Source organism: Cotesia typhae, unplaced genomic scaffold (assembly GCF_013202065.1).
Source record: "Cotesia typhae breed Kobodo isofemale line unplaced genomic scaffold, CoteBio_Ctyphae contig_5, whole genome shotgun sequence".
NCBI classification, from domain to species: Eukaryota; Metazoa; Arthropoda; class Insecta; order Hymenoptera; family Braconidae; genus Cotesia; species Cotesia typhae.
The window spans coordinates 12,501,332-12,512,955 of record NW_027423757.1 but is presented as its reverse complement, the minus strand read 5'-3'; the positions used below and the strand labels follow the sequence as shown (position 1 = coordinate 12,512,955).

The window sequence follows — 11,624 nt, the reverse complement described above, 5'->3', positions numbered from 1 at the left end:
TCTAACTCTATCGTGCAACAGAAATGAATTTATTTATAGACTTGTTTACTCTAAGTTATTTTGATTCATCTTATCGAGAGATTACTTTTTATTCGTATTTTTAAAAATTTAATATTAATAAAAATTTTTTTATTTATTCGGCCATGAAACTACTTCTCAAGGCTCAAAAATACGATATAAAAAAATTTTTTTATTTTATAAATGAAAATTTAGATCATCAATGTAATAGATAAAAATTCAATAGCGTTAAAAATAAAAGCTAAATTTAATTTTTTATCTGACTGATGTGAAATTGATAACAGAGCAATGAAGTAAATGAATATTAATTAAAATTTCTTAATAAAAAATTAACGTTTTAAAATTCGCGACAAAGTTTATTATTCAATATTGACTGGAAAGTTCATCATTTAAATTTGAACCATTTATAATAAAATTACTGGATAATTAAGGACTCTGCAGTAGAAATAGTTAATTAAATCGGGCGATAAATACAAGACACGTTTAAATGTACATTAATAAATATCGTGGATTATAAACGCTTCAAAATAACTGACACAGTAAACTCGGATTACGGTCTATTTATAAAGAGTAATAATAGATCATTGAGAACAGACGGATTAATAAAATCCAGCACTGCGCAACTAATTAACAGTTAATTAATAATTAATATCAATAAAAGCGGCATTAATTAGTCAATTCCCGAATTAAAATTCTATCTGCTAAATATCGATATATGCAATAGTCAATGTCAAAAATTATTTCTCTCATTTTTGAGCAAAATTAAAAAAAAAAAAAATATATTTTTAAAAATAAAAAAAGCTTGAGGAAAGTAAAAAATTGTAACATTTGTAACTGCGGTTCCATCCGATGGTGATAAATGTTGCCGAGAATTTATCAGTCCTCGCGTTAACGTATAGTACGAACATATCCGCTGCTCGATACTAAACCAGCGGGACTATATTTAAACGCGTGGTACTGATTTATATATACACATAACATATAACAGAGAGCATTAGAGTGCAGGATCGGATGAGTAGAGGAGAAATAGGCCACTGGCTCTGCTCTGATCTGTTAAACTCTGCTCTGGACCGACATAGACATCGCTCTAGTATGTACGACAGAACATCCCAGTTAACACGAGAATACGAAAGCTCGACAGAACCCAGAACCTAGAACCTAGAAGCTACAACCTACAATCTATAGCTTACAATCTACAACCACCTTGGAACTTTTCTCAAAACTATTCCCGTCTTTAGTCTTGACAACTTACACACAAGAGAACTTCCAGCCATACTAAGAGTTTTCACTGTGTGTTTACTGTCGCGCACGAGACACGTAGAGCAGTCTTTAGTTTAACCTATCGTCATGTTATCGGATGCTGAATGCATTAAAACTTTGCCTCACCACCTTTCTAAATAAATAAATAAATAAATAAATAAATAAATAAATAAATAAATAAATCAATAAATGAATGAATATAAATAAAGTTTGTTGTAGTTACACGAATTAGCTATTCATGATTCATGACTAGACTCACTGGATCACCGACCCTATAAATAGAACTATTTAGCTTCATATGCAAATTTTTTTACTCCATTGTTTGTAAAATAAAATAACCCGGTTTTATATTTACTGAGTGGATTTTAATGCCTACTTAACTCGCTTTTATCCGTCTGCGAATTGAATAGCCATTGCTGTGAGTTAAGTTGCATGTAAGTATTTGTATAGTTTAGTTGGTGATACAGTAATGCCGGTGTGGTGGTAGTGAGGTAGTAGTTTTGTTTTATTTAAAATGCTACTTTTAGTCTTTGGCACTTGGGCATGCTTTTTTGGTTGAAGGGTATGCCATTGCGGCTGGAAAGAAAACTAATGGCGGCGATTTGCTACACGAGATCTACACGGCTCTGACCGAGTCCAAAGGTTTTCTTCTGAGGCAAGGTGCGTTTCATTTATTTTTATTATTTTTGCTAGTATCAGTCCTGTCTCTCTGTATGGGAACAGATTTTGTGTAATGGGGAAAACATCGGTGTTATTAACGTACTAACTCTAATTGTGCTGTTTAAATTTAGTGCTTGAGTAAATATTTTAAATTGAAATTCTGAGCAATTTGAGATTTTTAATGGAGGAAATTAAATTTTCTTATCAATTTTTATAGTTTGCTTATTTCTTATACAAAAAATTTCAATTAAAAAAATTTTGTGATATTTATCCCTAAGGAAAAAATTTTTATTTTTTTACATAAACAGATATGTAAATAAAAGATTTTTTTTTTTTACCAAATAGTTATAAAATTTTATCAAAAAATGTAAAAATAAAAATTTTATTTGAATTTCAACCCTTAAATTTGATATTAAAAAATTTTTAATTTTACAATTTTCGATTCAAAAATATTTTCACGTGTATTGAATATAAATATTTTTCCTTGGGGATAACTAATAATAAAACACTAATTTTTGGCTAATAAACTTTGAACAGCCTTATTAATCCCTTACCAACAAAAAGTAATCTGTTGGATTAGCTTTACAGGATAAATCATAATGATAACTTGATAATAATTAACTAAACATAGAAACACCGTATGATAATAATAAACAGGCGACATTTGGATGTGATTAAATAGACAAATTTACTCGCTTGTTCAGAGTAACGAGTGCATTATTATTCACATTTAAATGTGTACACAGAGGATTGTTATTCTCCTCTGCAGTACATAGAACGACAGAGAATCAAGAGTCGAGAGTGTAGAGTGCAGAGTGGAGAATGGACTAGATTGTGAAATGATTATTGGCGACTATCAATCAGGACATTCTGTAACTCAGCAATAAATTTAAAACGTGATCATTTCGCGTTCCGGTTTTCTCGTTAACTTCTCGCTCCTGATCCTCTGCTTGTCACCGAATGGGATAATTTACCCATTACAACCAAATCAAAAATAACAATTACAGTAATTAGATTTTTAACTCACCCCTCTGCTTCTTCCTCTGGAATTTTTATTTAAAGCTCCTGGTTTGTTGGAACGTGAGGCTCCTACAAAGCGAAAGATTTGTGAAAATTCCCCACGATTTATCAATAAAAACAATCTGAGGATGGGACTGTTAGTACTTACCGTGCAGCACCGGGAATTCTGTTACGCTGCAGTGGTATTATACCCTCGGTCTGGTATATAGAGAAGGTCCGCGTTGTGAACGATGCAATTTCATCGGGGAGAACGTCACCGGAAAATACACTCGACTTCTGAAACGGAAATCCAATAAGAAACTCAATTCGGCGAATCTGCGGCGTCTTCAACGACGTCTCCGTCTTTCAATACACAATATACTCACTCTGTACTCTGTACTCTGTACTCTGTACTCAGCTCTGCTCTTATGCCGCTATACACACTCCAAGAAATATTTTACTATCCGTCCACTGTTCTTTATTCTTTATTCCTCATTTTATAACTTTTATTTTTATTATTCCGTATTCTTTCTCAGCTTATTTCATCCCTTCAGACGCTTCCGCCCTTCCATCTTCTATCCAGAAATTCGATTTAACGTCGTTCCATCGAACTTTCTCGTTCTGGAAGTAAATGTTGTTATCTCAATGTACCTAGACGGCACGCGAAGAATCGCAATTGAGGTCACAATAAGACACGTGTTTAGTGTCAACAAAAAAAAAAACAACTCTCTGCCCCTTTTTTCTTATTTCGTGTGCTGTGAATTTTTAATGCTGCTTTTTTCAACTACACCTTCTGCAAATAAGTAAATAAATATAATGATAACTATAATTCTAGAGCAAATATTAACGCTGATCTTTAAATTACTCGACTGTTGTTAATAAAATAATTTCAATTCGATTTTTATATAATTTTAAGTAATTGAGAAATTATTATTTATTTTTTATGTGTTCTGAAATGTCCTCATTCAAAAATTAGCCTTATTAAGTTAAATATTTGAACGAATAATTTTTTTTTCAAAGTTAGTATTAAAATTTTCCAACAGATGGCGCATGATCGCTAAATTATCTTCCTAATGGAGAGTTAATTTCTAAAATAGAAATGATTTTTTAATTTTTCTAGTATTTATTTTACATTGGTTTATAATTAAATCAATTACCAAGCCAAGTTTTTATTTAAAAAATAAATTAATTAATAGAAAACATTTAATTGATAATTTTTTACAATTTTTACAACTGAAAAATTTTTTATTTGTAAATAACTCCTAAAAGTTATTAAATATCATGTATAAAAAAATTTTGTAAATATTTAAGGATAATTTTTGTACACTCCGATATTGTCTGACATGAAAATCAGCTGTATAAAATTTCCTCGCGGTTTTCAACACAAACAAGAACCTGGTAAAATTTCTCGGGTGTAATGCAACCGAATGAGACCAAAACTAAGTCTAAGCTTATTATTTACGGGAGAAATTAAAGGAACCAAAAACACACCAACAGAGGGAAAGAGAAAAGGTTGAATCCGTTTGATCTTATTCGGGGACTTAAACTAAGCTCGGGTGTTTAACGTCACCACGGATAGGATGTTTTGCCGTGAACTATATATATATATATATATATGTAAGCTTCGCCGCGGTCGTCAGTGCTGGCGCGATTGCAAGAGAAGCGCTGGGCGTCGCAACGCCTCAGTCTTACTCCACCTCTCGTTAGTGGAGTCGGGGTTACCTCGATCTCGGTCTGACTTAATTTTCCGAGTCCGAGGCTGCCAGTTACCAGTAACAGTGTGTAGTTAAAAAAAGTAAGATTGTGAATCTACCACGTGACACTTTTACTTTTTTATTCTTCTTTATTTTATCTCAGAGTTTTATTTAAAGACACTGGTGAATTTAATTGTGTGTTTGAGTTAACTGTTCTTGTTGTTCTTCGGATGCTTTTTACATAAAATAAAAAGTGAGTGGTTGTTGGTTTTGTTCGGTAGTTATTCAGTAGTTACTCTTTCCTCGACAAATCTGAATTTAACGAAAATTAGTAGTCAGGTAGTTAGTTGTCAGTCTTTTGACTGGTATTTAGTCGGGGTGGAAAAATCAAAGAGCTTACAAAGTAACCGGAGATCCAACAGGTTGTCTCTGTAAAGGAACTCCGTTCAAGTGACCGCAAGTTAGCGACACAGATGATCGTACTCCAACAACCGCCAAAACTTTAGCCCACACTGTTTATTTACGGAATATTATTATGATTATTTTTATTATTAAGCCGCTCAGTGGGTTAATAAAGTCCGAATAAATGGAGTTGAGCCGGAAATTTTAGAGAATTGTGCAATCCACGGTGGGTCTTTCCTAATTTTGCCGTAACGTTGTTGCGTAAGCAGATATCGCGTTACGGTGAATATATATCGGGACGTACTAAAAGCTCATGTCATAAATAATTGTAAATGCGGTAGTGGGCCGGAAGTTGGCTTTTACTCGCTATTTAAATAGTTGTATTAATAGATTTAATTAAATAAATTAAAAAGCCAGAGGTCAGATAGTCTACATTTAGATTACGGAGTAGAGTCTAGAATCTACAGTCAGGATTCGGAATTGGGTTTTATTGAAAAACAATAACTTTCAACAGTCTCTGCACTCGAGGTAATTACTTGACGTTATTAAAATAGAAACGTTGTAATATATTATTGAGCGTTAGTTATACGGATATATATGCTGGTATATTACGAACTAGGTCCAAGAATAATATTTAAATTTACATCCCGGAGTTGGGAATGGCCTTGGGGAGGGAGGCCGAACTTATTCAATAACAAAACATGAAGGCTGGTTGTTGTTTTGGGTTTCTAATGGACAAAATTAATATCAATTTTTTTTTTTTTAGCTATTGATTTTATATTTTTATATTTAATATTGTTAAAAACAATATCAAGTATTTTTTTTTTTTTTTTTTTATAAAAGTAAAATTTAATTTTTTTAGGCCCTGGCCCATAACCTGTAGAAAATATAAAATTTTTGATAATTAACATTTGAAACAAATCAAAGATTCATTTCTGTGGACAAAAAACTCTCCGACATACGGCTTTTTACCATTAGAGACGCAATTCCATTAGCTCGCCTGTATAGTACAGTAGTACGGTTGAGCTTGCATATTTACAAATGAGGAGAACGTTAATGGTTCGTGCAAGTTTAAGTGCTGCTGAATTGACGATAACGCGATTTCCCGGGCTGTCTACATAACATCTGCATGGAAAAGAAAGTTAACTCGAGTCTATAATATTCCATTCACCCCGGCCTGACTTTTTAATAGGATATTAAAATAAAGAAAGGATCTGAGTAGGAACAGGAGAAAAGTAAGCGACTAAAGAGATCAAACAACAGAGAAGAGAATATAAGAGTAAAAAAGGCGGATTGTTGTCGAGGAATTTTGTTGTTAGCTATAATTGAACTTGCAGATCCGTTCCCTGTTTGTCCTTCCTGGAATCCACGGGGGATCCTTTCTGAAAAAGACATTTACCTCTGACAAGACGAGCCTGTGGTGGTGGTGGTGGTGGTGGTGATGGTAGTGCTTGGAGTCTTAGCAAGAAACTAAGCCCGTCTAATCTCCTCGGACCGAACACTGTCGACGTCGTTGTAAAAGCTCATCAACCACGTTTATATATTCATGACTGGTGGTGGTTCCTTCGGGCCTAGCTTTAGCTCTTTGGTCTACCCATCTGCATCCCACCCTCTCCTTTGCCCTCTGAGTCTATGACTTGCTCATGAAGCAACTTTGAAAAAAGGCACTTGATGGAAATTCCGAGTTCTAAATCTCTAGCCTAGAAGTTGACGTGAATTTATCGCTTACAAGAAAAGTTTTTTGAATTAATGGCTATTTTTTGCATTAGCAAACACCCGATTGGTAGGTGCGAAAATCCCAGCGTGTAGCGTACAAATTTAATAGAGATGTATATCTATAGTATATCTATAGAGGATAGGTGGAAGAAGAAAGTTAACGGTAAGGTTTATGTACACAGTAAACGGTTCGAAAGCAATCTAAAAGTTTATCAATAGGCAAACATCAGTTTGTCTATAAAAGTTTGTCATTGCGAGGGATAATATAATGTTGCCGTATTTTATGGAACAGATGGTGTGCTCATTTCACTTCTCTTTACTTCAGTTCAGTTGATATTGTGATATTGATCATGTTAATCGGTTATTTGTAGAGAATGGTAATCGTGGGACGGTAACTTCCACGTTCGTCATAGTCTCATAATCATAACTGTTGTTAAATTCAGCTCAGACTAATAAATACTAGCTCATATCAGTTATAGCGATCATTCCCGGCGTCCTCGTTGTCGCAGCAATTAATAAACTGATGACGGCGATGACGATGACAAACAAACCACATCTGTGTACTCTGTACTACACGACATTCAAGACCATTAACTCACTACGTCTTTAATTACAGAGAGAATGCTTAAGCCCAAGTTTAAGGCCTCCTCGGTTAAGCCAGGTAAATCCCTGATTACTCAAATTACCATACATATCGCAATTTATTAATTACTACACTTGTAAAAAAATTTATTTGATTTAAGATAATTTATTTTTAATCAAGCTTTATTTATTTTTGACCGTAAAAAATTGACATTTTTAATTTTATTTATTTAAATAAAAAAAAAAAATTTTTTTTTTACAAATAATACTAATGCTTGATTAAAAACAATTAAACTCTTCAAAATAATTTTTTTACCCAAAAATTTCTTATCTTAAATCAAGTTAATATTTTTACGAGTTAAAAAAAAAAAAACTTGTACAATTTTTTTCCAAGTACAAATTTTTTATCAAAGTTAATAAAAAAAATTGTCGATTGTTGGTACTTTGGTATTATAAAATTCCCGTGTGTTTAATCAAACAAAACTTGGAGCATTGTTATTTACTAAATTTTTTTTTTTTTGCTGCGCTTACTTGCACTAATGTTTAATAATAAAAGCTTACTTTGTTATTTACCAACGAGAGAGAGCAGAAACAGGACCAGCTGTAGAAGTGTATTTTGTATTTTGTATTTGTATTGTAATGTATTTTATTTAAAAAGATTAGTTGCCGGAACGGCGTAAGCATGAATTTGTAATTTTCCTCTTGAGCTTGGTGTATCTCAAGACACAATGAGCTTATTGTTTATTGAGTTAACTGACTGGATGAATAGTCCAAATGAAATTGGCATAATTGCAGGCGGATGAAAACAGAATTTATGCTCCAGAAATTAAATGTAATACACCAGCCAGCTAGCTACAAGTACTTTGTGCTGTGCTGTAGACATAGATACAGACTGCGAACGCTAATAAAGTTTTTGTATTAATCCACTGATCGTGTTACATCATATCACGCATCCCAATCGAGTCTTGGTCTTCCTCATCATCATCAAAATCATCTTCCTCATATTTACTTGTATATTTATTAATTTCATCAGATTTATTACGCCCGTAAGCAAACACAATGCCTCAGTGTACCCATCGGGGATGGCAGAACTTTGCTACCGGGAGTGTGATGTTAATTAAAAAACAATATTGCTATTTTTAATGAGACTGGATGGATATAAAATAAATATAATAGAAGAAATGGATGAGTGCAAATAACAAGCGTGATTTAATATAATTTTAATCAGTCGCAGTATTTAAACTCACTCGGCATAAAATATAATAATAACGGATGCGATAATTAATAATCGTGTGAACAAATTAATGGACGTTATTGAAATAAAGGCGGAATTGTCGAAATAATCCCGAGATCCGAGTTGTTACGAGGTTATTAAATTATAAAATAGCTTAAGTTAAATAATAATTTAATCAGCATCGGTGTATGTGTATGTAATAAAACGTAAAACCTCGCGGTAGTTAGTTTTAAATACGTTAGTTGGTTTTGCAGAAGCCGCCGACTAGACGGTCTACTGACAAATTTATTCACTCGGCTGCTGCCCACTTTTACTAACACTCAAATACGAATGCTGTAGTTTGCGTCTGTGTAAAGACCATTTTAAACGCAAACAGAGCAAGAGACTGCCAGAAAAAGATGGGCCTTTTATGTAATACTCCTACACTCTCTTGGATTAGCATCGTTTTTACTGTTGCTACTGCGACAACTCGAACCTCAATGTCGTCTTACCATTTTTATCTTGCTCCATTTCATCTCACTTCCTTGAAGATATGGATGGCATTTGTGACTTATAAGGCCTGGCTTTTTTTTAGGATTAAAGATAACAGAAATAATTAATTCCTAAAGAGGTATTAATCGTTTCTTTTTTATATTTAAAAGAAATTCTGTAATTTTTTCGGTAGATTTCTAAACATATTTAATTAAAATTGGATGAATTTAAATTACCACCTGTCCAACGATCCATTTTTAGTATAAAAAAATGTAAAACAAAGTTAAATGATGCCTTTTAGGTTATTTGAAAGACGTGTACTTTTTTCAGTAATTCTTATGCAGATTAGACATAAAGACAGAAAGATATACTAAGTGAAGTCTGCTCACACGTACCCTGAAGCTCGGCTTCACCAGCAAAGTTTTGCTTTATAGCAGCCAAAAGTTTACTAGCTCACTGTATAAGTCGGTCTACAGTCTAGAATCTACAGTGAGTCTTCTAAAGCATAAAACTTTTGGCATCACGAGCCTTTACTATTTGACGGTCACCCGTTGACCCAAATGTTTCCACGAAATTACCTTCAGCAAAAAAAGCTTTCCCGTGTTTTAAGCTCACTAAAAAATAATAAGCTGATCAATGATTCAGGAAAGTTAAAAGCGCTGTTAATTGCATTAAAAATTAATCCCTGGCAAAGAAATAAAAATATAAACCGGTGCAATTAGCCAACGGCTTATAGTTTATCGATTCGATAAAAAGTTTATTTGATCAACCGTTACGATTTATATTTTCACGACAAGTTAATCTACTCAATTAGAGATTTAAAGATACCGCATAAAACAATCGATTTTTTATAATAAAAATCCCCAGAGTATAAATTTATTTTCTTTTTAATTTTTTCCCCGAATAAATAACAAATGTGTGACATAAAGCTCGAGCTTTTATAATCTGCATGTCGCTGTATTAATACAAACCGTGGAGTTTAAATAATAATGTCGAAAAAATGAGAATGTATATTGTGTGATATTTGTTTGTGAATATTGCGTTAGTAAATTAAAAAAAAGTGCGAATCTGTTGGGAGACTAAAAGTGTGATATTTATAGGAAAGATTTGTTATGTCGACAGGTGTTTGGTCACCAGGCAGCAGCAGCGATCCTTACAACCGAGACCGGGACCCCAGGAGCCCAGATCGAGGGAAAAATTTGGAAAGAGATGCCGGCATTCCGCCGGTTTGGACGCCTTCCAGCGCAGGAACCAGTCCTGTTGCAGAGCGCAAGGAGTTTCGACCAGTCAGCTTCGAGAGTCCCATTCTAGGTCGCAGAAAAAAGCCCCAGGTAACCCCAAAAGCAAATAAATCTATCGAATGAAATAAAATAACGGAAAACGGAGCTGAGGAAATGAAACATCAGGAACATTGAAACGTTCGACGGGAGATCAGTTACACAAGCAGTTATTTTTGCCCGATATTATTCATATTAGCTGTCAGGGCGGACGTGAAACGTGACTGGCATTGAAAAGTCTATTTTAAAGAAAAGAAATAACCGACAGAACAAAATATAAGCTTAATATTCTTTTCTGTGCCACGTATCGTGCTCTCCGCTCTATATTAGATCTGTTGTGCGATATATGTCCTGGGTTTATTGTTTTTGCACAGACAGAGCAAGTGCCGCAGCCGCAGCCCCCCTGGAAGAACGAGAGTCACCCCCAGTCCGAAGATCACCCCCCGGCCCAAGAGAAGAAAAAGGATCCGTCCAGCAACGGCACGGATGGTTCTTACAACATAAGCCCAAGGATTGTTAACTCTCACTCGGTCCCGTCCCAAGGGTTGAACACCCTTGCAACCACTCCGCGACTGCCGCGTGCGCAAAATCCGACAATTACTCTCCTGCAAAAGGCCAGAGGTGAGTTGTATTAAATCTTCCCGCTTTATCTTACTTAATTGTCACGTGCCAACTTTTACTGCATGATCAACGATCCACTTATGTGTTACACTTTTATTCTCCGTGCTTTACGCTCTCTATTATTTGTTCTCTATTCTTTATTACCATTGTTCATTGTTACCTTTGCATTTTCCAGAGGGTCAATTGCCCAAGGGAGCTGCCTACCTCAACGAGAGCATCTGCCTCAAAAATAACGACACCGGAGATTTACGTTAGTATTTTTATTTTTATTTTTTACCTTTTATAAATCGGTTTTTTTGCAAACACAGAAATGGCAACTGACTACAAATCTATTTAAAAATTTTTTTTCCAAAAATTTTTTTGAGAATTTGTAGTTTTTTTTTTTATAAAATTGTGAAATAATGTTTTGAAAAAAAAATATAAATAGTTGATTCGGTGAAAAAAGAAGATAACGAAAATATGAAGAAAACCCCGAGAAAAATAGAAGGAATCGGACCGATTACCAAAAACGGAATGCCGGTTGCTTTAAGATCGGTAAGTTTGTTTTTTTAATTTTTTATTTTTTTTTGTTCACTAAAAATGACTTATTTAGGCTAAATACTAAAATCCTAAAATACGAAAAGGCGAATAACAGTGAAAGTGGAGCGCAAAAGCTTTTAGAAGTTTAGAGTTCTGACGCTGGTATATATA

At 33.9% G+C, this 11,624-nt stretch overlaps 1 protein-coding gene across 1 annotated transcript in view; it reads left to right on the top strand.

Annotated features, from left to right (window-relative positions):
• The window catches only part of Cap (Cbl-associated protein), a 99,312-nt gene that overhangs the window by 61,724 nt on the left and 25,964 nt on the right, over positions 1 to 11,624 (top strand). The window contains exons 8-12 of the mRNA XM_074247536.1: positions 1,840 to 1,938; positions 10,159 to 10,367; positions 10,688 to 10,934; positions 11,110 to 11,184; positions 11,362 to 11,468. Coding sequence (XP_074103637.1) covers positions 1,840 to 1,938; positions 10,159 to 10,367; positions 10,688 to 10,934; positions 11,110 to 11,184; positions 11,362 to 11,468 — 737 coding nt within the window. The remainder of the gene's footprint in view (positions 1 to 1,839; positions 1,939 to 10,158; positions 10,368 to 10,687; positions 10,935 to 11,109; positions 11,185 to 11,361; positions 11,469 to 11,624) is intronic.